General features: G+C 37.9%; 1 protein-coding gene across 1 annotated transcript in view; it reads left to right on the top strand.

Annotated features, from left to right (window-relative positions):
* The window catches only part of ttll12 (tubulin tyrosine ligase-like family, member 12), a 40,417-nt gene extending 23,238 nt beyond the window's left edge, over window positions 1–17,179 (top strand). The window contains exons 5-14 of the mRNA XM_082167080.1: window positions 1,059–1,192; window positions 1,377–1,453; window positions 4,881–4,997; window positions 5,279–5,473; window positions 6,879–6,990; window positions 11,997–12,148; window positions 12,998–13,079; window positions 13,159–13,227; window positions 15,730–15,868; window positions 16,239–17,179. Coding sequence (XP_082023206.1) covers window positions 1,059–1,192; window positions 1,377–1,453; window positions 4,881–4,997; window positions 5,279–5,473; window positions 6,879–6,990; window positions 11,997–12,148; window positions 12,998–13,079; window positions 13,159–13,227; window positions 15,730–15,868; window positions 16,239–16,390 — 1,229 coding nt within the window. The 3' untranslated portion in view covers window positions 16,391–17,179. The remainder of the gene's footprint in view (window positions 1–1,058; window positions 1,193–1,376; window positions 1,454–4,880; window positions 4,998–5,278; window positions 5,474–6,878; window positions 6,991–11,996; window positions 12,149–12,997; window positions 13,080–13,158; window positions 13,228–15,729; window positions 15,869–16,238) is intronic.
* The last annotated feature ends 5,025 nt before the right edge of the window (window positions 17,180–22,204 follow it).

The raw sequence follows: 22,204 nt of genomic DNA, 5'->3' as shown, positions 1-22,204 counted from the left end.
TTGCAGAAATATAACATCAGAAAGGCACAGTTGTCTTTACAGCTATTGTTGGAGAATTTCCTTTGTCTCATCTGTCTCATACATGAGTCCAATTCAAATGCATGATATGAATATTAGGGATACTAGGCCTAAGATATGGGAGGCCTAAAATCATGGGAAACAGAGAGAACAGGTCAAAAGGGGACAAAATGATGGGAAACACTGAACCTGTCAAAAGTGTATATGAGGATAAGAACTGGGGAAAAGGTTGTGTGAGGACAGGATAAAAACTGGGTGAAAGGTAGTGTAAGGACGAGAGTGGAAAAGTACCCAAAAAAACATATATGAAATCATATTTAAAAAAGCGCATGCGCCAGTATGGCCACCAATAGAAATTGGACATTAATGCAGGTGTTTCTAATCGTGGCGACGTGACGAGGAGGAGCAAAGAGAAAAAGATAACTATGTTAACGCTAATTGGACACCAAGTGAGGAAATTGGACACCAAGGGATGAGAAAAAAAGGTTTAAGATCTGAGAGAAAACCATTGTAAAATTAGATGTCCGGATGGCCAGCCGGCTTCTCACTTTGTTGCTTGTCAATAAAGTTAATTCTTCTGAGACCTGAAACTTCGACTCTGAAACTTTTCTTATGAGACCTGAACCAAACATTGAAGACCTCAACCAAAGATCGTGAATTGGCCACAACACTATCATGAGAAAAGCAAAATAAAAATAAGAACAAAACATCAAACTTTAGTACTCTTGATTCATTTGCATGATGATCAAATCAGTTAATGACAAAATAAGTGCAAATTTCTATGGACGCCAGACTAAATGAATAAAAACTGAAGATCTGGCTCACGCTAGTAACAGTCACCTCTCAGATAACAAAATACAGATATTTTCCTTTACATTAATAGCAGAATGTATGCAATGAGTTTAAGGAAACTATGATTCCCTATCCATTAAATAATAAAAGAGAAAGGGATTATAAATCCACCCCTTCATTACAAAGTGGTTTTATTCAAATTTCTGCCTTTGATTTGATGACGTTTGTGACATTTTGACATTTATCAGATGAGGTGACGCGTGATTTTGCATACGGAGAAGCAGACGCTTTGGTGAGGAGATGCCGCCTGTTGCCATGGCTACCCGATGACCTCGAGGCAGTGAGCGACGACACCCGGGAACCGTCTGACCTTTACTATGAAGTGAGTGAATTTAATCATCATTAAAATATTATTTGGAAGTGTTTGTCTATGTGGAATCTTTATTTGGTTGTTGGCATTCCTACTTGTAATATGTCAGACTGTTTTAGGTGTTTTTGTGGACATCATTTTGATCCAGAAAAATCTTTAAGGACCATTTTCTCTCTACATCACTTCATTTTTCCAGACGATTCTACAAGAGAACAAGGAGAAGCTTCCTGTAGACATCCAGCCTTATGGTGTACCAGATGGAAAAGTTCTAAAGTAAGCCTTTATGTTGAATGTCAGGTATTGTTTCATTGTGGTCTTTGTCACTCTTTCCATGTCAAAATTATTTCTACATTATTTTGTACAGTATAAAATCCATTACGTCTATGGAATGTCCCCATTTAGATAGCTTAGTAAATGTGTGTGTGTGTGTGTGTGTGTGTGTGTGTGTGTGTGTGTGTGTGTGTGTGTGTGTGTGTGTGTGTGTGTGTGTGTGTGTGTGTGTGTGTAAATGAGTATCTGGATCATGTCTCTGCATGTAACAATTACAGCCCCTCAATGAACCATTATAAATCTTGGGTCACAGCGTGGGCAGTGTTCTCTGTCTAGTTCCTCATCCTCAAAGGATGGGGAGGGTTACAAAAACTGCTAGGCTTTAAAGGGTCATGAAAGGGTCATGAGATGTTTTTATTGTTTTTTTTAGCTATTTTGCTCTTCCGGTTTAAAAAGCAAGTTACACCAACATCACGAAAATACCAGATGAAACATCATGGAAAGTGCGGTATATACATATACATATAGACCATCACGAAAAGTGAGGTAAATGCGTTAATTGGGAGTGGTTATTGGCTGCCGTACCTCTACATCATCAGTTTTTTTTAGCTTTTCTCCGCATTTATTCATGCAAATAAACTCTTTTAATCCCACTGTGCAGTATTTATGCACAAGAGCGCTTGAGCGCTGTTCGTTCACCTCTGACTTTGGGTTCTGTGTATCCTCCATACAGTAGAACAAAAGTATTGTTTGCATTTTCCCCACAATGCAGTCAGAGCTGGAGTTTGACTACCAACACATGGAAAATATGACTGTAACATTATTTAATATACAGTATAACAATACAGCGTGCATGAGATCAGTTTCACAAACGCCGCAATGAGTTTAACAACACTTGCAACACGAATCACAGTTTATATCCCGAGTGCTATCAAGTATCAAGTTTTTATGGACATGTTTCATATACTCTAGTGCTCCAAACATGAACCACAAATGCAAACATGTCTTCTTTCAAATGAAATATATGCAAATAAGGACTTTGCAGCGGTACGAATGTCTGATCATGAACGCGATGACACGATTAATTATTCTGAGACCCACAAGACAATGTAGACCAAAAATTCAAAGAAGAATGGACCAAAAGTAACTGTCTTTATTCTTTCTGTTAAACTGATGTGTGTTATTTCTTCAGAGATTGTAGTGCTTGTAAACGTAATTAAAATATTATTAGACCTTTTCTTCCTCGTTTTCATTTAGACCAATTAGGCTATAGCTCAAAGTTGTAATGCTTAGGTGTTGATATTTCTAAGGATAATGTATCAAAACGTATATGATTTGTTCATGATAGTTTTGGGGAATTGCATCTGTCTCATGCAGAAGTCTGTATGCTGTAATGCCAAGCAGAAACTAGGTCACAGGATTTTTTAAGGATGGAAAAGTACCCAAAAACCTGAAGGAGGGGATGCAGGTGGTTGTTATATAATATGTTTGAGGTTCTCCACCAATAGAAAGAAGGCCTCAGGGAAAATGTTTCTAATGGTGGCGATATCTCGAGGAGGAGCAAAAAGAAACTGTACAGATGCCTATTGGGTACCTAACGATAAGAAAGAGATACAGTATCAGAGATACAAAGCCGAGTTGGTCTGCAGACTAGAGACTAGAGTTTGTCCTCTCACACTCTTTTAAACAGTTTTCCATATGCTCTTCCCCAAGATGGTGTCAATACATTACATACACAACACACTTCTTTATCAACGTTTTTTGACTGTGGTGAAGCAGGAAAAAGAAAAATGATCAATCTTACTTATGTTTTTATCATTTACTTTATGATTTATGACTTACTGATGTTTTATCATTTCCTTCTGTTTGATCATTTAGTCATTTAGATCTTCAATATCATTTAATCAAATATAATCATCATATTTGAAGTAATCAATATCATCATGTTGATGTGTTTCTTATTACTATAATTTTGATGTGTTTACCATTATTATAATTTGAAGTGTATGTTTAAATGCTTTTATTTTATTAATCTATGTCTTAAATGTAGCTGATTGACTTAAGGTGAAATCCGTACATTTTGTACTTGCTGTTTTTACTGTCTTAAAGAGGTTTTGTTGTGGCAAAAAATTCAGACACTCTGAATCAAATTGTCTTTTAAAAAGTATTTACTCTTGCAAGAAGGCCCAGTCACCACACAGAAGTTACGCTGTAGGGTGATTGAGACACAGACAGGAAGAGCTGGGCAGCCTTGATTACTTGTTTCAAGGTCTTATTCAGCAGGGTTTCTTTCCGCCACACATTCCATAGATAAAGGACCCACTGTTGCATAAGCTTCGATTCATCACTAGCTGACCCTTAAGACATCTGGGGTCAAAGGTCCCTTTCCAGCTGACCCCAAGTGTGTACAAACATACACAAATGTCCTGTTCACATACATATGTTTTCCTCGTTACCATACCACACTACAAACAATATAAACATGTGACTCACATTCCTTTGTAATATCTACTGAGGATCAATGAAAATCAAATTTTTCCATTACAGTATGTACCACCACGTCCACCAGACAGACCACAAAGACTTCACATTTCTTAGAATAAATGGACATGCTGATTGTATCTTAGCTGAACATCTTGCAGAAAGGACATGGTTTGCAGTTGGTCTGTATTGTGTATGGTATAAAGATTGACACATTTATGACACCTCAGGGGTACCAGGCAATGTGTGCATCCCCCCCCCCCCCCCCCCCTCTTCCTGGTGTGAAACCATGCGTACATGTTCTTATCTTAGGAAAAGAGGAACTTAGTCCGGTTCTTTGAGGCGTCTGCATTAGGAGGAGAATATTTTCTGTAATTGTCAGTCTCAACCTGGACGAGACCCTGTCTGTTCCCAGAGAGCTCTCTAAAACAACTTACCTTTAGGCAAGAACATTATACTTTATTATAATAAAGTAAAGTCTGGTATAATAAAGGTTTTGAATTAGATTTTACTTAAGAAATATCAGAAGTGATTTTAACTGTTAATTGTATGTTTCATTATTAAACTTTTAATCCTGTTTATGGATGAATTCATTTTACTCTTCATTTATTATTTAATTGTCTGCTGTTAAGAAATAAATTTGACTTAATCATCTGACTGGATCTCCTCCTTGTACTTTTTGGGAGCGAGAGGCCTCAGCTCATCACATATTTTCTCTAATAGCAGAATGAGTGTCTCAGCTCATCATATGTGAGCACACTGCATTCTCTTACAGGCCTCTGCACACACACACACACACACACACACACACACACACACAGTCAAAAACATGACTAAAATAGAATAACTCAACATAAATGGCTATATTCACATTGATCATACCTGATTAATTTATGTTCTGAAATATTCCATAGTATTCACTTTGTCTTTTCGTGTATGCACAAATCAGGGTCTACACTGAGATGAAGCAGGTTTTAGACCATCTGAAACATCCACGTTTCCAATTCACTGAAAACGAGGAAGAAGCTGACGTAATCTGGACCTTCTCCCATATCCGAGATTATCGGTGAGCAGGTTTACACACATGCACACTTCAATACTATCCCTAAACCTAACCCTCATGCAAACCTTTTTTGCAATTTTAATTAAGACATTGTTCATTAAGCTATTTTTACTTTGTTTTACTTGATGGTGGGCGGTTTCAGGTTTTTATCCTTGGTCCCCAAATGTTCCACAATTTGGGCAAAACCTGGCCCACACACTTTAGTCTTGTCTCCCTTGGCAATTGGTGATCTGTTACTTTTCTTGTGTCACTTAAATTCTTTTGTTTGCTCAACTGACTAATAGGAAACTGAGTGAGGAACGGCCTCATGTCCTGCTCAACCAGTTCCCCTGTGAGACGGTGCTGACCACTAAAGACTGCCTGGCATCTGTGGCATGGAGAGCCAGGGGAGGTCAGGGGGCTCCGTGGCTCCCCAAGACCTTTAACCTACAGACTGAGCTGCCTCAGTTTGTCAGACATTACTTGCAAAGACAGGAGAGGTGAGCGTCTGTCCGATCGTAGTGCTGCAAAACTAATTTGTAACGGATTGTGGTAATTCTCTCACACTCTCAGACTAAATGTGCTAGGGAAAAAGAGAAACATCCGGCAGACTATCGTGGAAACAGAGTGACTGTCTGAACAGAAAAACGCACACACATTTATATTTAAATATTACATAGTTGCGCAGAATAGATTTCCTTCTATTTGACTGCACATCAACAGTTTCCCATTGTTAGCCACTTCCAAAAGTCTAGACTTCTTAATCATATGGCGGCTCTAATTAAAGCATACTCTTGCTCCACTTCCTTTTGTGGCTGTTGTTAGATGATCTTTTGAACTTCCTAAAAAATGCACAATACTTTTTGAAATATCGGATTTCGACATAAGGATAAAACTTAAAATCAGCATGAAAAGGGAGTTGCGATAGGATTTCCTTCCCTATTTTGTAACATGAAACGGCTTCTCGAACAGAGAAGATCTGATCTTCTTGAAGATCTTGATTTTTTTTCCCCATCAGGAATTGATTGGATTGGAAGGATATGGTTTGCTATTGTTGTGATCTCATGTAAGGAAAGGTTGAGAAGAGATGATGCTGCAAGTGCAAGCCTATACACAAGAAACATTATTTTGTAGCTGAACAGTGACTAAAAAAAGGCTGGGCAAGCAATATCTGAGTCTTCTACCAAGAGCATCATGAGCAGGGAACTTGTCCAGTTATCTGAGGCCCTTAATATCCTTATTTCTAAGTACTAATAATTATATTATAATAGATTATATATAATATTAACTATAGTAAATGTAACATTTTAGAATATTATATTGAAGAGGACCTTTTATGCTGTTTTACATCTTCAACTTTCTTTAGTGTAATGTCGCTGTTTGAACATAAGAAAGGCCTACAAAGTTATAAATCACAAAAACGGTCCTCAATTGTAGTCTTGAGTTTTCTTCCGGGAAAATGCATATCATATTATCCCTCATTTAAATAATTCCTGCCCATGGAAAAGGTCAAATAATGATGTGAGGCCTGGTTGAGTTGCTAAAGTATTGCCGTTATGGTAAGGGGCGTGACATTTCTGAAACGCGCTGGAAGCGGTTGACCAATCACAACACACTGGTCTGGTGACAGAAGCTTTAAATATCTGTATTGTTACAGTTACTGATCGTAACAGTATTCCTTAACAATCTTCTCACAATTTCCATTCACTGTTTTTAAAGAAAACATTTCACTCTCCATCAAGAAATTTCCATCACTGGATACAAAGCAAATTAACATTATAAATCTCTTTTAGTCTAACATGACATTCTGCATAAAGGATGGTCCTAAGATGAAGTCTGAAATATCAAGCTTACGTGTTGTCTATTATTATTGTAGTGTATAATGTTTGTCAATGATAATTTCAGAGGACTGGAAAACCACTGGATCTGCAAACCTTGGAACCTGGCCCGTGGTCTGGACACACACATCACGAACAACCTCAACTACATAATCAGACAGCGAGAGAGCACCCCAAAGGTATACATACACACACACACACACACACACACACACACAAGCCTGTTATCCCACTTTCTGTACTGAGTCTGCGCCCACAGAACTACATAGAAAATAATTCTGTCAGGACCACTATCGTCAAATGCGATTGACAATTAGCATACAGTTTTGATTGGCGGTATGGTTCCGTTCTGGGCAAGAACTCCTTGCGCATCCATGCAGCCTAGCATGGATAAGAGCAGAGAGAGCAGCGATAACCCCCCCTTTGGGTAAACAGAACAGAACCAACATGAATGTAAGCAGATATCATTAATTCAAGATTTTAAATTACAACATAATTCGAGATTTTATTCCGATTCAAGGGCAATCAGAATGCCAAATCCTGACTGGACGAGAGGAGGAGCTGGGGATGGAGGAGGGTAATTAGCTCCTGACACTACGCTTGATGATAATCCATTTAACACGCTGTCAATAATTAAATCTGCCGTGATCTATTGAAAGAGCAGCACAAAAGATGGCCTGTTGTACTCCAGAAAAGAAGGCTGGTAGTAAGTCATGGGGTGGCTGGAGTTCCCCTCTCTAAGAGTCTCCCTGAAGGCTTAGTCTCTGTCACATGCGTTATAAAACAATGAATAGTCTCTTCGGGCAGACCAAGAGAGAAAACAGTATCTTCGCCCGTCAGGGTTAAATGTATTTTGGACATAGCTGGAATGCACGGCCTCAAATATACCCACGGCACTGAAACAAAACCTGCAGACAAAACAACTCCTTCACTCAGACCCGAGGAAGAATGAACTACTTCACATTTATTGCAAAAAAATTAAATTACAGCATAAAATCAGCTATGCAATAAAAGAAAAAAGAAAAGAAAAGGCTCTTGCCATTCTGTTCCTCTTATAATAGAATCATTCTCTGACACTTCTTTCTGACCCACCAGATGTTCTTTCCTTGTCGCCTACTCTATTTTTGCCTCTTTTTTTCTTTCCTCTGTATTCTTTGACGACATTGTTTTCTGCTTGTAGTTTTCACACTTCATATGTACCACCTGTGCCTTATCAGCAACATTGTAGAAAGCTGGAAACATTTATATCTATATTACAAACAAAGGACAGCTAGACAGTGACTTTCAAAATTGAGCTAATAATGTTTAATCATTTCTTTAAGCCAATAGCACTTCTTATATAATGTTTAGAGCATTTCTTACATCATTTAAGACCACTTATTTTGTTTTAATCAAAAAGGCATCTCTCATAGCAAACCTTACAGTGAAGTGCTACCATGTTTTTCTATGTTTGTTCTTAGTTGTTGTGTATGATAATTTGAAATTAATACTTTTATTTAGCAAAGAATCCATTAAAGGCATAGTTTGCAAGTTTCACCCCTAGAGGTTGTCGTAGATTTTTCCCTAAACCTAACTAAGTCCTATCTCATCTGACCTAAGTCTACCTGGGCCTATAATATTTATAATCTAGCGCGTCTACACATCGACGTCGGCTGAGTACCACCCTATACTCTAGCGCGTCTACACATCGACGTCGGCTGAGCACAACCCTATACTCTAGCGCGTCTACACATCGACGTCGGCTGAGTACCACCCTATACTCTAGCGCGTCTACACATCGACGTCGGCTGAGCACCACCCTATACTCTAGCGCGTCTACACATCGACGTCGGCTGAGTACCACCCTATACTCTAGCGCGTCTACACATCGACGTCGGCTGAGCACAACCCTATACTCTAGCGCGTCTACACATCGACGTCGGCTGAGTACCACCCTATACTCTAGCGCGTCTACACATCGACGTCGGCTGAGTACCACCCTATACTCTAGCGCCTCTACACATCGACGTCGGCTGAGCACAACCCTATACTCTAGCGCGTCTACACATCGACGTCGGCTGAGTACCACCCTATACTCTAGCGCGTCTACACATCGACGTCGGCTGAGCACAACCCTATACTCTAGCGCGTCTACACATCGACGTCGGCTGAGTACCACCCTATACTCTAGCGCGTCTACACATCGACGTCGGCTGAGTACCACCCTATACTCTAGCGCATCTACACATCGACGTCGGCTGAGCACAACCCTATACTCTAGCGCGTCTACACATCGACGTCGGCTGAGTACCACCCTATACTCTAGCGCATCTACACATCGACGTCGGCTGAGCACAACCCTATACTCTAGCGCATCTACACATCGACGTCGGCTGAGCACAACCCTATACTCTAGCGCGTCTACACATCGACGTCGGCTGAGTACCACCCTATACTCTAGCGCATCTACACATCGACGTCGGCTGAGCACAACCCTATACTCTAGCGCGTCTACACATCGACGTCGGCTGAGCACAACCCTATACTCTAGCGCGTCTACACATCGACGTCGGCTGAGCACAACCCTATACTCTAGCGCGTCTACACATCGACGTCGGCTGAGCACAACCCTATACTCTAGCGCGTCTACACATCGACGTCGGCTGAGCACAACCCTATACTCTAGCGCGTCTACACATCGACGTCGGCTGAGCACAACCCTATACTCTAGCGCATCTACACATTGACGTCGGCTGAGTACCACCCTATACTCTAGCGCGTCTACACATTGACGTCGGCTGAGCACAACCCTATACTCTAGCGCATCTACACATCGACGTCGGCTGAGCACAACCCTATACTCTAGCGCGTCTACACATCGACGTCGGCTGAGTACCACCCTATACTCTAGCGCGTCTACACATCGACGTCGGCTGAGTACCACCCTATACTCTAGCGCGTCTACACATCGACGTCGGCTGAGTACAACCCTATACTCTAGCGCGTCTACACATCGATGGCGGCTGAGCCTAATCCAATACCCTTGCGCGTCTACACATCAATGTCGGCTGGGTGCTAATACCTGTTTCCGTAACTAGCTTACTTCCTGCACAGGAATAATCGACAAACAGACCTCAGCAAATGTCCTTTAAATGCTTTAATCACGGCCGGAGGCTCTCTCGAGCAGTCCCCCAAGAAGAAGCAAGGCCGGAGGATCTCAGACAAATTCCATTGAGAATCCCAGCAGCTAAAAAAATACAACAGTTTTTTATAGAATAAGGGGGTATGGCAAAAATGTCATGCTGCATTACATCATTTCCCCACAATTTGATTGGTTTTCATAGACAAACCCTTCTGTTACCAGGTAAAGCAAACTTTGTTTTAATGATTACTTCATTGTTAATCACAAGGTTCAAATTTAGTCATCTGTCTAGTTTCAGTTCCCATATTTTTTATTTTTACACTCACACAACCAAATTAAAAGGGGTATGGCAACACAACATACATCATTCAAAAACAGGACCAAACGTTTTAGTACATTGTGTTTCAAAGTGTTATCATGTTAGGCCTAAAAAGAGAAATAAGGTTAGATGTCAGAAACATGGTTAGTTTAATATACAGTTTACTATTTTATCTATTAAAAATCCAACACAATTGTTTTGTCACTTGTTCAAAACAATTACAAAGATGTATCTTTGGTGACAGAACCCGTAGGAAATGATAATTATTAATTGTAGTCCATCACAAATGTGATGGACTACAAAACAAACAACAACAGCTTGCTAGAGGCTACCGGAGGTCGTCGGCTTGGACGCTACAACTTCTACTTCCTAATTTTTTCAGGAAGCCCACTGTGTTTCTACTGAGAGCTGCGAAATTGCAAATTTCTCTGGATTTAAATATTGTTGGAAACATTTGAGATAATGTAAGTACACAAGTCAACAGAAAGATCAAGTCAACAGAAGTCACGCACCTTTAAATGCTCCACTCTCCACCCAGATATAAAAGCTGTTGTCAGGTATAGACGATTTGACAGATGAATTCGCGGCTCGATTGGACTCTTGACGTATCTAAAGTAATAAGACTTTTCAGATTTATGGACGTCGCCATCTTTGATATTACTTTGGTCATTGGTTACTGATAAGATAAGACAGGCTTGACTCCCATTGCATGTTTATAAGTTGCTGTGTGAACGGAACATTTCGAGACTCAAAACTCCAAACTCAAAGAGACTCAAAACGCACTCCAAAAACTGGCGTTGTGAACAAAGCCTAGTCAAGTTAAGTCAAGTCAAGTATATTTGTATAGCGCTTTTCACAATACAGATTGTATCAAAGCAGCTTCACAGTATTAAATTAAAATAATACAACAATTTTTTTTTCAAGAGGAATTTATTGATTGATAAAATTAAATTAAATATCCCCAAAATATCCCCAACTGAGCAAGCCAAAGGCAACAGTGGCAAGGAACCGAAAAACTCCATCAAGTGACCTAATGGTGTCCTAAAACTCCATCAGGTGACCTAATGGAGAAAGAAAACCTTGGGAGAACCCAGGCTCAGTCGGGGGCCAGTTCTCCTCTGGCATTTATGAACTAGAGGCCGGATTGTATCTTACATTGAACTGTAAGATTATATGAATGCCTGGCTGAAGAGATGCAACTTTAATCTAGTTTTAAACTGGGAGAGCGAGTCTGAGCAACGAACAGTATCAGGAAGACTATTCCAGAGTTTTGGAGCCAAATGTGAAAACGCTCTCCCTCCTTTGGTGGTTCTGGATATCCTAGGTATGACCAAAAGCCTTGAATTTAGTGATCTTAAAGAGCGCGATGGATTATAGGGCGATAGAAGATTGGTTAAATAGACTGGAGCTAAGCCGTGTAGGGCTTTATAAGTCAGTAGCAATACCTTGTAATTAATACGGAGCTTTATAGGTAACCAATGCAGTGATGATAAAATCGGTGTTATATGATCATATTTTCTTGATCTCGTAAGAACTCTAGCGGCGGCATTTTGGACTAACTGTAGCTTGTTTATTGAGGATGCAGGACAACCAGCTAATAAAGCATTACAGTAATCCAGTCTCGTAATCCTAGTGTGATGATTTGATGTACATGTCTGTGAAAATTGCAAAAGCAATGACATCTGATGACACCAGATATGTTCCTTCACACCCATGAGGGCTTAACCTGTGTGTGTCTCTCTCAGGTGGTGAGTAAGTATTTGGAGGACCCTGTGCTGTTTCACAGAGATGAGGTGGGCATGGTGAAGTTTGACATCCGCTACATGGTGCTGCTGCGCTCTGTGGAACCGCTGCGTCTTTATGCATATGACGTGTTCTGGCTGCGGTTTGCCAACAAGTAAACCTCCACACACATTCCACATCCTTTTGACATATCTGGGTAACACTTTATTTTACAGTGTCCTTGTTACCAGGGGTGGTGTGGCGCAATGGATAAGACACATGCCTTTGGTGTGAGAGACCCGGGTTCGAATCCACTGTGAGACACCAATGTGTCCCTGAGCAAGACACTTAACCCCTAGTTGCTCCAGAGGCGTGCGACCTCTGCCATATAGCAATTGTAAGTCGCTTTGTATAAAAGCGTCAGCTAAATGAATAAATGTAAATGTAAATGTTACATGTTACATGTACTTACCATAGAAATAACAGTAAATTATGCATAATTACATGCAACTAACCCTCAACCTAATCTTACCCTAAACCTGTAGTAAGTACATGTAGTTGCTTAATATTACTCAGTACTTAGATATATAATTACACTGTAACAATTACACCTTAAAATAAAGTGTAACCCATATCTGAAAACCCTTTGTCCAGAACAAATTATATAAATGTCATGTGGCTAAGTATATTATTGCAGTCGAAATGGCTCCAAAAACAGTGGGAAACCAGGTCACCTAAAGGTCAGGGAGATAACAGATCTGAATGTCCAGATGCTCACAATGTGTTGCTGATTACCAACAGGAATTTAGCTTGATGTATGAGAAAAAGTGAAAGAATGAAAGGTATAAAGGTATTGAAAAATAAGAATGTGATATTTGATGATATATGATTGTTTGTGTTTTATTTGTACTTTTAGTTTGTCATGATATCAGCAATCCTGTCTATGCATTTACATTAATCATACAACACCATGTCTGCATATTTTCATACATCGCTTCATTACAATGCTTGTCTTTCTGTCCAGACCTTTCTCGCTGGATCACTTTGACGACTATCAAAAACACTACACAGTGATGAACTACACCAAAGATGTGCAGCTCAAACAAGTACAAAAACTCTGCTTAGGCTATATGCTTAGGTCTGTAAGGTTGATCTCACATGACCAATGTTTTTGTTTCCCATCAGATTCACTATGATGAATTTATCCCTATGTTTGAGAGCCAGTATCCACAGTATCCATGGAAACAGGTTGAGGTATGGTTTTATGCACTTAAAATTTTCCATACAGTGGTCCTGTTGTGAAATAATATTCTTAGGATTGGTTATGGGTGGGAGACATGACATGCAATTCTACCCGTCCATGATGTCAAATTAAACACTTTTATACGAATTTTACTTATTAATTCTTAAAAATCATTCCTGCCATGTGGCAATTTACATGCTAAGTATAAGCTAGCTGTTTTTAGTTAACCAAGAGATTAGCTTAACTGAACAAAACGTCATATGGTGTGACACTGTATCATATGGTGTGACTGTTTTTCTAAGTCACACCATATGATATATTTGTCACACAATATTACATACACCTTTTTTAATGATAAATAAATAACTATTCAAAACATATTCAATGATAATAGTGAATGTTTAATAGTGAACATTAAATTACCTATACAATTAATGTATTTCTTTTCAATTTTTTACTTAATTTAATGTTCTTGAAGTGAGATGGTGTTTGATTTACTCATATTTATGAGTTTCTTATAATTTTAAAAGTTTTAAAACAATGTTAGTATGTTTTTTTGATTAATGTTAACTGAATTGAATTAATTGAATGTTGAATGCAAATAAAATACAGTTTTTTGCATTGACAAATTGTGAATTGGTGCAGTTCATCATATAGCGTGACACTATATAATTTGGTGTGACATTCAGAATTGTGCCAGTAAAAATACTTTCTTAATTATAAATCATAAAAAAGTAAACGGAACACAAGATAAATAGTATCAGCAAGAGTCACAAGCATTTTCATAGATTTATAACCGGGTTTAACATAATTAATCTAAAATATCTGGAAAGGCTGAGGAGAGATGACTTACTTTGCATGATGATTTAGAAAAACAATACAAAATCTAATGAATCTGCACAAAAGAAATGTTAAATCTTAAGATAGTAATGAAAACAATTTATGTTGAAGTTAGTTACTTAGGGAGAGTATATCCCATTTTCATTTTATATAGAATAACTTTTATGTCACACCATATGACAATTTTAGGCACGAATGCAACAAATTGGTGAATAAATCCAATTTCGAATACAAAATCTAAAAGACCACATATATTGTGGGAAATGCAAGAGTCAGTACAACACAACTCAATGTTTTTTATGTGTAATATTTGAAGTAAAAAATAAAAACTTTTTTCAGGCTTATATGTCTCCCACCCCACAGATCTCTTACACTCCTTTCTATTTGTATCCTACTCAGTGTTCCCACTTCAGGTTTCACATCCTAATTCTTCTGTTTATGAATGTTTTAAAGTACCCCTGCAGTCAATAATTGTATCCAATAAAACTCATCTTTGATAATCACAATAGCATATTTAAACGTTTTTTTCTGTAAAAAAATGCCTTAAAATAGCTTGAATGTAACTCTACACCCTTGCTTCATTTAGTATATGCGGATCTATGAAATTAGTCCCCGCCTCCAGTCGTGTTTCCACTGTCACTTCCTGGGCTTGTCTGGGCCTACTCAAGGGGGGGGGGTTTGACCCGCTGTATAACTTAGTCCAAAGCGGGCCAATTGGGGCTTGAGGAGTGGTTATGAACAAACGCAGTGTTTATCTGAATCAGAAGAGGTTCAACACAGCTGCTCATTTCCTATGTTTTCATATCAGGCTACCAGCTAACCACATTTAAGATGTTTAAAACAATATGACAGAATAATGAGGAAGAGAAACACACACAACTCTCTCTCAAGGTTAAGTTACTCCAGACAGTTGGTGTTATCTGCACTTTTACCGAAACAGCAGATTCCAGTGAACATTCACATGGTTCTTTCTTCAATAGAATGATTAACGTCCTCGAAAGGGAAGAAACTAGAGTCTCTCTGGCCTTAACCTGTGACCTTAAGCACTTAAATCATCAGTGAACGTGAGAATATGTGCTTACTTGAGTGCGCGTAAATTGATATAGCACTTCTAGAAGAGACGAAAGAATTAAAAACAACTGATTAAATCACATTTTCTTATAAATGTATTATACTCGCTCAATAAGGGATCAGTACTGATGCAAAGAGGAGATCCAGTCAGGTTATAAAATCAATTTATATTTCAGATGATCAAATAATAAATTTAGAAATAATAATATTATGAGTAAGTGTTTAATAAAGAAACATAACTTCTAATACTTCTAAATAAAATATAATTCTTGCCTATAGAAAAGCAAAGTTGTGGAGAGATCTCTCTTTCTGAAAGTCAGGTTGCAAAGGAGCCGAGGTCTGAGGTCTTCCTTTTTATACAGTTAATTTAGACGAGCAAAGCAAAGTTCCTCTTTCATTTGCTATTTGCAACAAGATAACCTCACCAGACACAACTATAAGATCAGATATCTGGTCTTTGTGGTTTAGAGGTCCCCAGGGTTAAAGTACAGTTTCTCATATCGTTCTATACCATGGTATACCACTGGTAACAAATTAACCAATCAAAGTCAAAGTTGTTGTGCGAAGTTATTTGTTGTTCTTTTGAATGTTGTTTGTTGCAGGCAGATATCTTTAAATCGTTCTCGGAGCTCTTCCAGGCAGCTTCCTGCCGTCCTGCTCCATACGGGATCTGTGCGTACCCCTCCTCCAGAGCCATATACGCCATTGACCTCATGCTGAAATGGGACCAGACGGTGGGAGGTACATCCTATGGACGCTCAAAACACACTCCCCTATATTCATGCTACACAAATTCAGATTAGAACACCTTTTACTCAGATTTTTGTTTTGGAGAGAAGTACAGCAAAAAAGGCCATGAAGGTGTTATTTAGTCTCGATGCACGTGGAATCTGCAGAAAATAATTTGACTGTGAGCTTTGAATTGCCTTGTTTTGTAGTGGTAACATAATGGACATAAACGAAACATGGTGACACTGAGCCTAAATAAATTCAGAGCGAGGACATGAGGATATGCGTCATGGGAAAAGAAGTGAAACTTCCTTGTGTTTGAAAACACAAAGGACTCGCATCGGTTAAATTTCAGAACTCATATGATTTTTCCTTTTTTCAGGAGAACGTGTGATGCAGCCTCAGATACTGGAGGTGAATTTCAGCCCAGACTGTGAGCGGGCCTGTCGTTATCATCCCAGCTTTTACGACCACATGTTCCAAACACTGTTCCTGGATCAGATAGACCAGTGTCCCGTCACTCGGATTTTATGACCAACCTGAATTCCAGCGCTAAAACAACATCTCTGCGCTTGCCATAAATAAAGACGACTAAAGCCTCTTTAACACAGTGTTTATGTCATCAGATTGCTGTGGTCTATGTAGCAGTTACACAGATGAATCACTTGTGTGAGGATGTGTGTGGATTGTTCACTCCTGAATCTGATAACTTTGATTTTAGTGTCTTAATGGAAAACTCAGTATAATGAACAGAAACAGAAGGGAATGAAGCTAAGTTCAATATAAATATGTTTGTGGAGAACGGTATGTTTATTAATATTTGTTAGATCTTTTCTTTATTTCTGTTTTGTCATTTCAGTCAGGAATGATTCAGCTGAGGGAAGATGTTTAAGCATCAACATATATAGCAAGGGGTGGTGTAGTGGTCATCCAATAAGAATATACATTACATCATATATAAGTCCTTTAATGGAAAATCTCAATTCCATCCTGCTTTCCATGATGAAATGCATGCATACAGCATGTTTATGATGATAAAAAAAAAAAAACAGATATGGAAAAGAGCAATAAATAAAACGTATTTATTATTAATATCCAGGGATCTCTTGAACTATTAAAAAACGATTCGACTGCTTTACTGAAAAGAATCGACTCAAATGATTTCTTGTTGATTCGGACATAAACGAAGCAGGGGACAATCTGTACATTTCTTTGTACGTCAAGCTCATTTTCCCTTCATTCACAGGACTTATATTTACTCTGCACAGTTCTGGTATTTTCTTCCTTCCGTTTATTAAACAGTTTTATTCTTGTTTACTCAAATTATTATTCATTTGTTGTTCATTTATTCATTATTGATGCAGTGAGATCCAGTCAGATGGAAAATTGATGAATCGAAATGATTAATGCATGTCTTGTTTCCTTCGCAGACTTTCTGCATTCAATCACTCATAAAAATGTATTTTAAGTTTACTTGGTAACTTTTTCTCTTTTTCCAGGGGGTTTATCAAGTACACATATTTAAGTCACCTGATACTACAAAGTAATTGATGCAAAGAGGAGATCCAGTCAGATGATAAAAAAAAAAAAAAAATCTTAATGGCAGATAATCAAATAATAAGAAAATATTTCAGAATAATCAGGAGTTAATGTTTAATAAAGAAACAACATGAACAGTTAAAATCACTTATTATATCTCTAAATAAAATCTTAGTCACATCTCCGAGTAAAATATTCTAAGCAAAGTGGTCGTGAGCTCTCGATCAGTAGGACAGATTGTAAAGAGCATGAGTCCAAGCATAGACTAACTTATACAGAAAATCTGTCTCCCTATACAGTTAACTTACACTGTTAGACATTTTATCGTATTTTTGCGGTAACTTACTGGCAGCACTATTGCCAGTAAGTTACTGTAAGTTCCCCTTTACAGTAGCTTACCTGTAAATGTGTTTTACGGTAAGATGCCCTTACCGCAATTTAATTTTACAGTATGATGCCCTTACTGCAATTCAATTTTACAGTAAGATGCCCTTACCGCAATTTAATTTTACAGTATGATGTCCATACCGCAATTTCATTTTACAGTGTTATAGCCCATTTTACACTATTTTATTATTTATATTTTACATGTATGCTATTGAATTTAATAAATTCCAAAAAAGCGACTTGAGTCCATGTACATCAGCATATTCTTTATTCACTCTCACAATCAATTACATCCATTTGATTTATTTATTGTGATGCAACATTAGGCAAGGCCTAGTTTTATTTATATAGCACGTCATACACTTTGGCAATTTACACAGTAAGGAATTAAAATAATCACAAAATAAAAGCAAGGAAAATTAAAGTGCCCCATTATGGATTTTTGAAAATGACCTTTCATGTAGTGTGTAACAGCTCTAAGGCCTCGTTTACAAGTGAAATGTAACCCAATTCAGATTTTTTGCTCATGTGTGACACAGATCAGATGTGTTCTATGACAGTGTAAACAGGAAAAAAGTGCATGCATTCAGATATTTCGAGATCGGTTTCAGGCCTCATTCATATGTTAAAATAAATCAGATATAAATCGGATATGTGCCAATGCGACTGTCATGTAAACAGGCCGATCGGATTTTCTGAGGCATTAGGCTACTTCTCCGCGGTTTAATGACTAGAGCAACCCCGATGCGCGTCTGCAAAGGGACGGATGGCCTGTCGAAACGTTGTGTCGTCGTAGGAGAGGAATGTGGACAAACGTTGACACAACATATATCAAAGGTTGGCTTGCTCATCCTAAAATTTCGGACCCACTGCTTCTCGTTAAAGCTGGCCACAATATACTCCTACCAGTCCTGAGATCCCTCTCGCACACAATAACTGAAGCAAATGCACAGGCTGCAATGATTGCACTTTTCGTCCTCCTCCGCCTCATAATCATGGTGATGTTTGGCGAACAGAGCTAGTATCAATCATATTTTGCGTTCGTCCATCTGTGTAAGATAATTTAACCCTTTAACCCTCTGAGCTTCTTCGTCCGAAAACGGGCGAAAACTTGAACGTTTTGAATTGTTTAATTTTTTTGGTTCATCGGATGGGGGTGAAACTTGGTGACTTTTGTTTTTTTACCTATATGAACACACAAAAAAATCAAGGAGATGATTCTGATATGTTAAAGGGTCGTAAACTTAGCTTCCTCCCGCCCGAAAACGGGCGACATAGGAAATGAATGGGAAATACGAAAAAATAGCAAAACTCAGAGAAACTTTTGGTGGTACAAGCTACAAATCAGCCACTGTGCTGAAAAAAAGTGTACAGCAATGAAGGGGTGACACTCTAAAACATCAAGAGTGCAAATAAGACACCCTCCCCCCCCCCACACACACACCCACACACACAAACACACACACACACAGAGAGAAATGAACTGGTAAGACTGAAACAGCAAATTTTGCCCCAAACTATATAAAAATTATATAATCATAATAACTCCAAAACTATAGCAAGGAGAATCAAAAGTTAGGTATCGTTTGAAAGAACTCTTTTTAAATTTTTTGAAAATATAAATTACATTACATTTAGACATTGTCCTGCCAAGAAATGGCGGATAAAAGACAATATATATATATAATTTTTATTATGATTTTGCATATCTTTCTTATTTGTCAAGGAATAACTCCGGAAGGAAATAAGGTAGGAGGAAAATTCTTTTTTAGTGAAGTCCCCCTACATGTTAGCTTCATTTGGATAAAAAAATAATAATTTTTGGATAAAGGAATCAAAAGTTACAGCATTTGGAAAAGAGATAGCCTTTTTGTACAGTCTTTGACACCCCCTCATGGGCAATTTTTTCTCCATGAAGAATATCTTGTCATAAAAGCAATAGATTATGTTAATTTTGGGCTCATTTTAATTGTAATAATATGCTGTAAAAAATGAAGTGCCATTTTCAATTATCTGTGAATGTTTCATGAGCTGTATGATGTTTTTGACACATTGCAGTACATTATTTTATAGATTATGAAAAAAAAGAAATTCTATTTATCAGCAAATAACTCAGCAATACTTAAGAGTTTTTCAAAGTGGATACATTCACTGTAAAGTTCAGACTCTAAGCTTTCAAATGACATCAACTTTGTGTTAATCAAGGCAAGATTTTAGAAAAATATGGTAATGAATATTTTCGCAGCTAGGTGGCGCCTGCTGGCGGTACACTTGGTTTTAGAGGGATTACTCGGCACTCGTTAGGAGCTAATAAATGTAATTAGATGCATTAAAAAGCCGAGATCCTAAGCTTTAAAATGATATATAATTTGTGTTGTTCCATTCAGTGGTTGCTTAGTAATAAATGTTTTTCTTTCCGAATGGGAATAAATCAAATAAATAAATAAAAAAGCTATAGGCCGCCTATAGGCGGTTATAGGACATGACATAAATTAATACATTTTGAAGCCACTAGATGGCGCTCTTCTCACTTGAATTATTTTTTTTTTTTAGGCCTGCACTCTATTTTGATGTGAAATGCTGCATTTATTGAAAAATAAAATAAAATAAATAAAATAAAAATATATATATTAATTCTAATGGAAAAAATAGCTCATAAAAATTATATAATTAATGCAAAGTATCATAAAAAATTCTAAAAATTCTAAATAATAATCAGAAAACATTATAGAACAAAAATATATTTGATTGGTTATCCTAGGAAAAAGTTAAGTACAATTTTAAGGCTTCGCCCGTTTTCGGGCGGGAGGAAGCTAAGTGTGACCCAATTATGAAGAAGCCCAGAGGGTTAAGCATGCGCGATGTTTCAGATAGTATGGCTAGTGTAAACACATGATTCGGATATGGGTCACAATTGAAAGAACGTGTAAACGGACGGTAAAAAAAAAAAAAAAAACGAATATAGCCAACAAATCAGAATTGGGCATCAAGACCTGCAGTGTAAACGAGGCCTCTGAGGCCTAATCGTTTTTCAAACGAGTCATAAGCCATTTAGTTGTGACGTCAAGACAAAACATTAGCATATTGCCGACACCAGGGTAAACTTGAAACCCTTCAAACACCACAGCTGATCCCTGTGGATGCTGGATAGCATCATGTTGAGAAGACGCTGTGCTCTACAATGTGACGTAAAGCCAGTTTTATTTTCACTGCCCAAGGACGAGCATCAGAATCAGTGGTTAAAGTTAATCTTTACCATGATATCATAGCAGTGTAATCCTAAACTTTTGCTGTGTTCCCTTTATTTCACTGACGACAGCTTCTCAAATCTCGGAGTTAAGTGCACAGGGATTAAAGTGAAAAAACATTTTTTTTTAGGCCAAGCGCTAGTTTTACAAGTTTTTCATATTCCTTTAACTTTTTTAATAGGAGACCAATAGCGTTTTCAGGGGAGACGTTTTAAACCACTTTAATATTGCCAGTAGGCGTATTTTAAAAGCTATTTTAATCTATGAAAACCAGGCAGGGAGCATGTGTACTGTATAGAGCACGAACGGCAGCATTGTGACTAGCTTCTGATTGATGGCGACCTAGCACTTTTTTGCCATTATTGCCATATTGAAGTCTCCTGTGACATACTGTGCAAAGAAACGTACCTGGCTGTTTGATTTTTTTTTTGTCCATGAACTAAAAGGCTTGCCATTCTCCCATGGGCGCCAATTTGGTTTGCAATGTGCTGGGGACAGAGACCCATTCGGAAGTGCATTTTCAGAAGTGCTAGGTACAATGACGCATTCATTTTTTTTCTCTTTCGCACAGGTCATGTTTTGAAAGACGATGTCCTGTAGCTCAGGCACGGCCCCACTTTTCAACAGGCCCACCCAGTGGTGTAGTCTAGTTTTTTGTAGTGAGTATACTCTAATATAACACCCCCAGCCCCCCCCCCCCCATACTCACCCAGCCCAGAGCGTCACCCCATAAGCACCACCACACTCACTAATGCATACAGTATGCATCGACATGTAATTGAGAGCATTATGAAATACTAAGTGTTATCAACTTATTTATTTGTTATATGAATATGGTCCCTGAAGCACAGGTTTTATCAGTTGACAATTATCAACAATAAAAATTAAAAAAATATTATAGGCACAAATACAAATTTACTTTTAGAAATGGTGTTTTTGAAAAAAAAATTATTTTAAAATACATTTTACTGTGCAATTCCTTTCTAATTAATTTGAGTTAGACCGAACTTTTATTTTGGTGGGTTGTAGACATTTGAGTTTCTGTGTGTTTTAATAAACTATTATTATTATTATTATTATTATTATTATTATTAGGCCTGAAGTATACTCTGTGCAATAGTAATATATTTCTGTTATAATTTCTTCAAGTTATACAGAACTTTTATTTTGACAG

Source organism: Leuciscus leuciscus, assembly GCF_965113295.1.
Source record: "Leuciscus leuciscus genome assembly, chromosome: 4".
NCBI lineage: Eukaryota > Metazoa > Chordata > Actinopteri > Cypriniformes > Leuciscidae > Leuciscus > Leuciscus leuciscus.
This window is presented reverse-complemented; position numbering and strand designations above follow the sequence as displayed.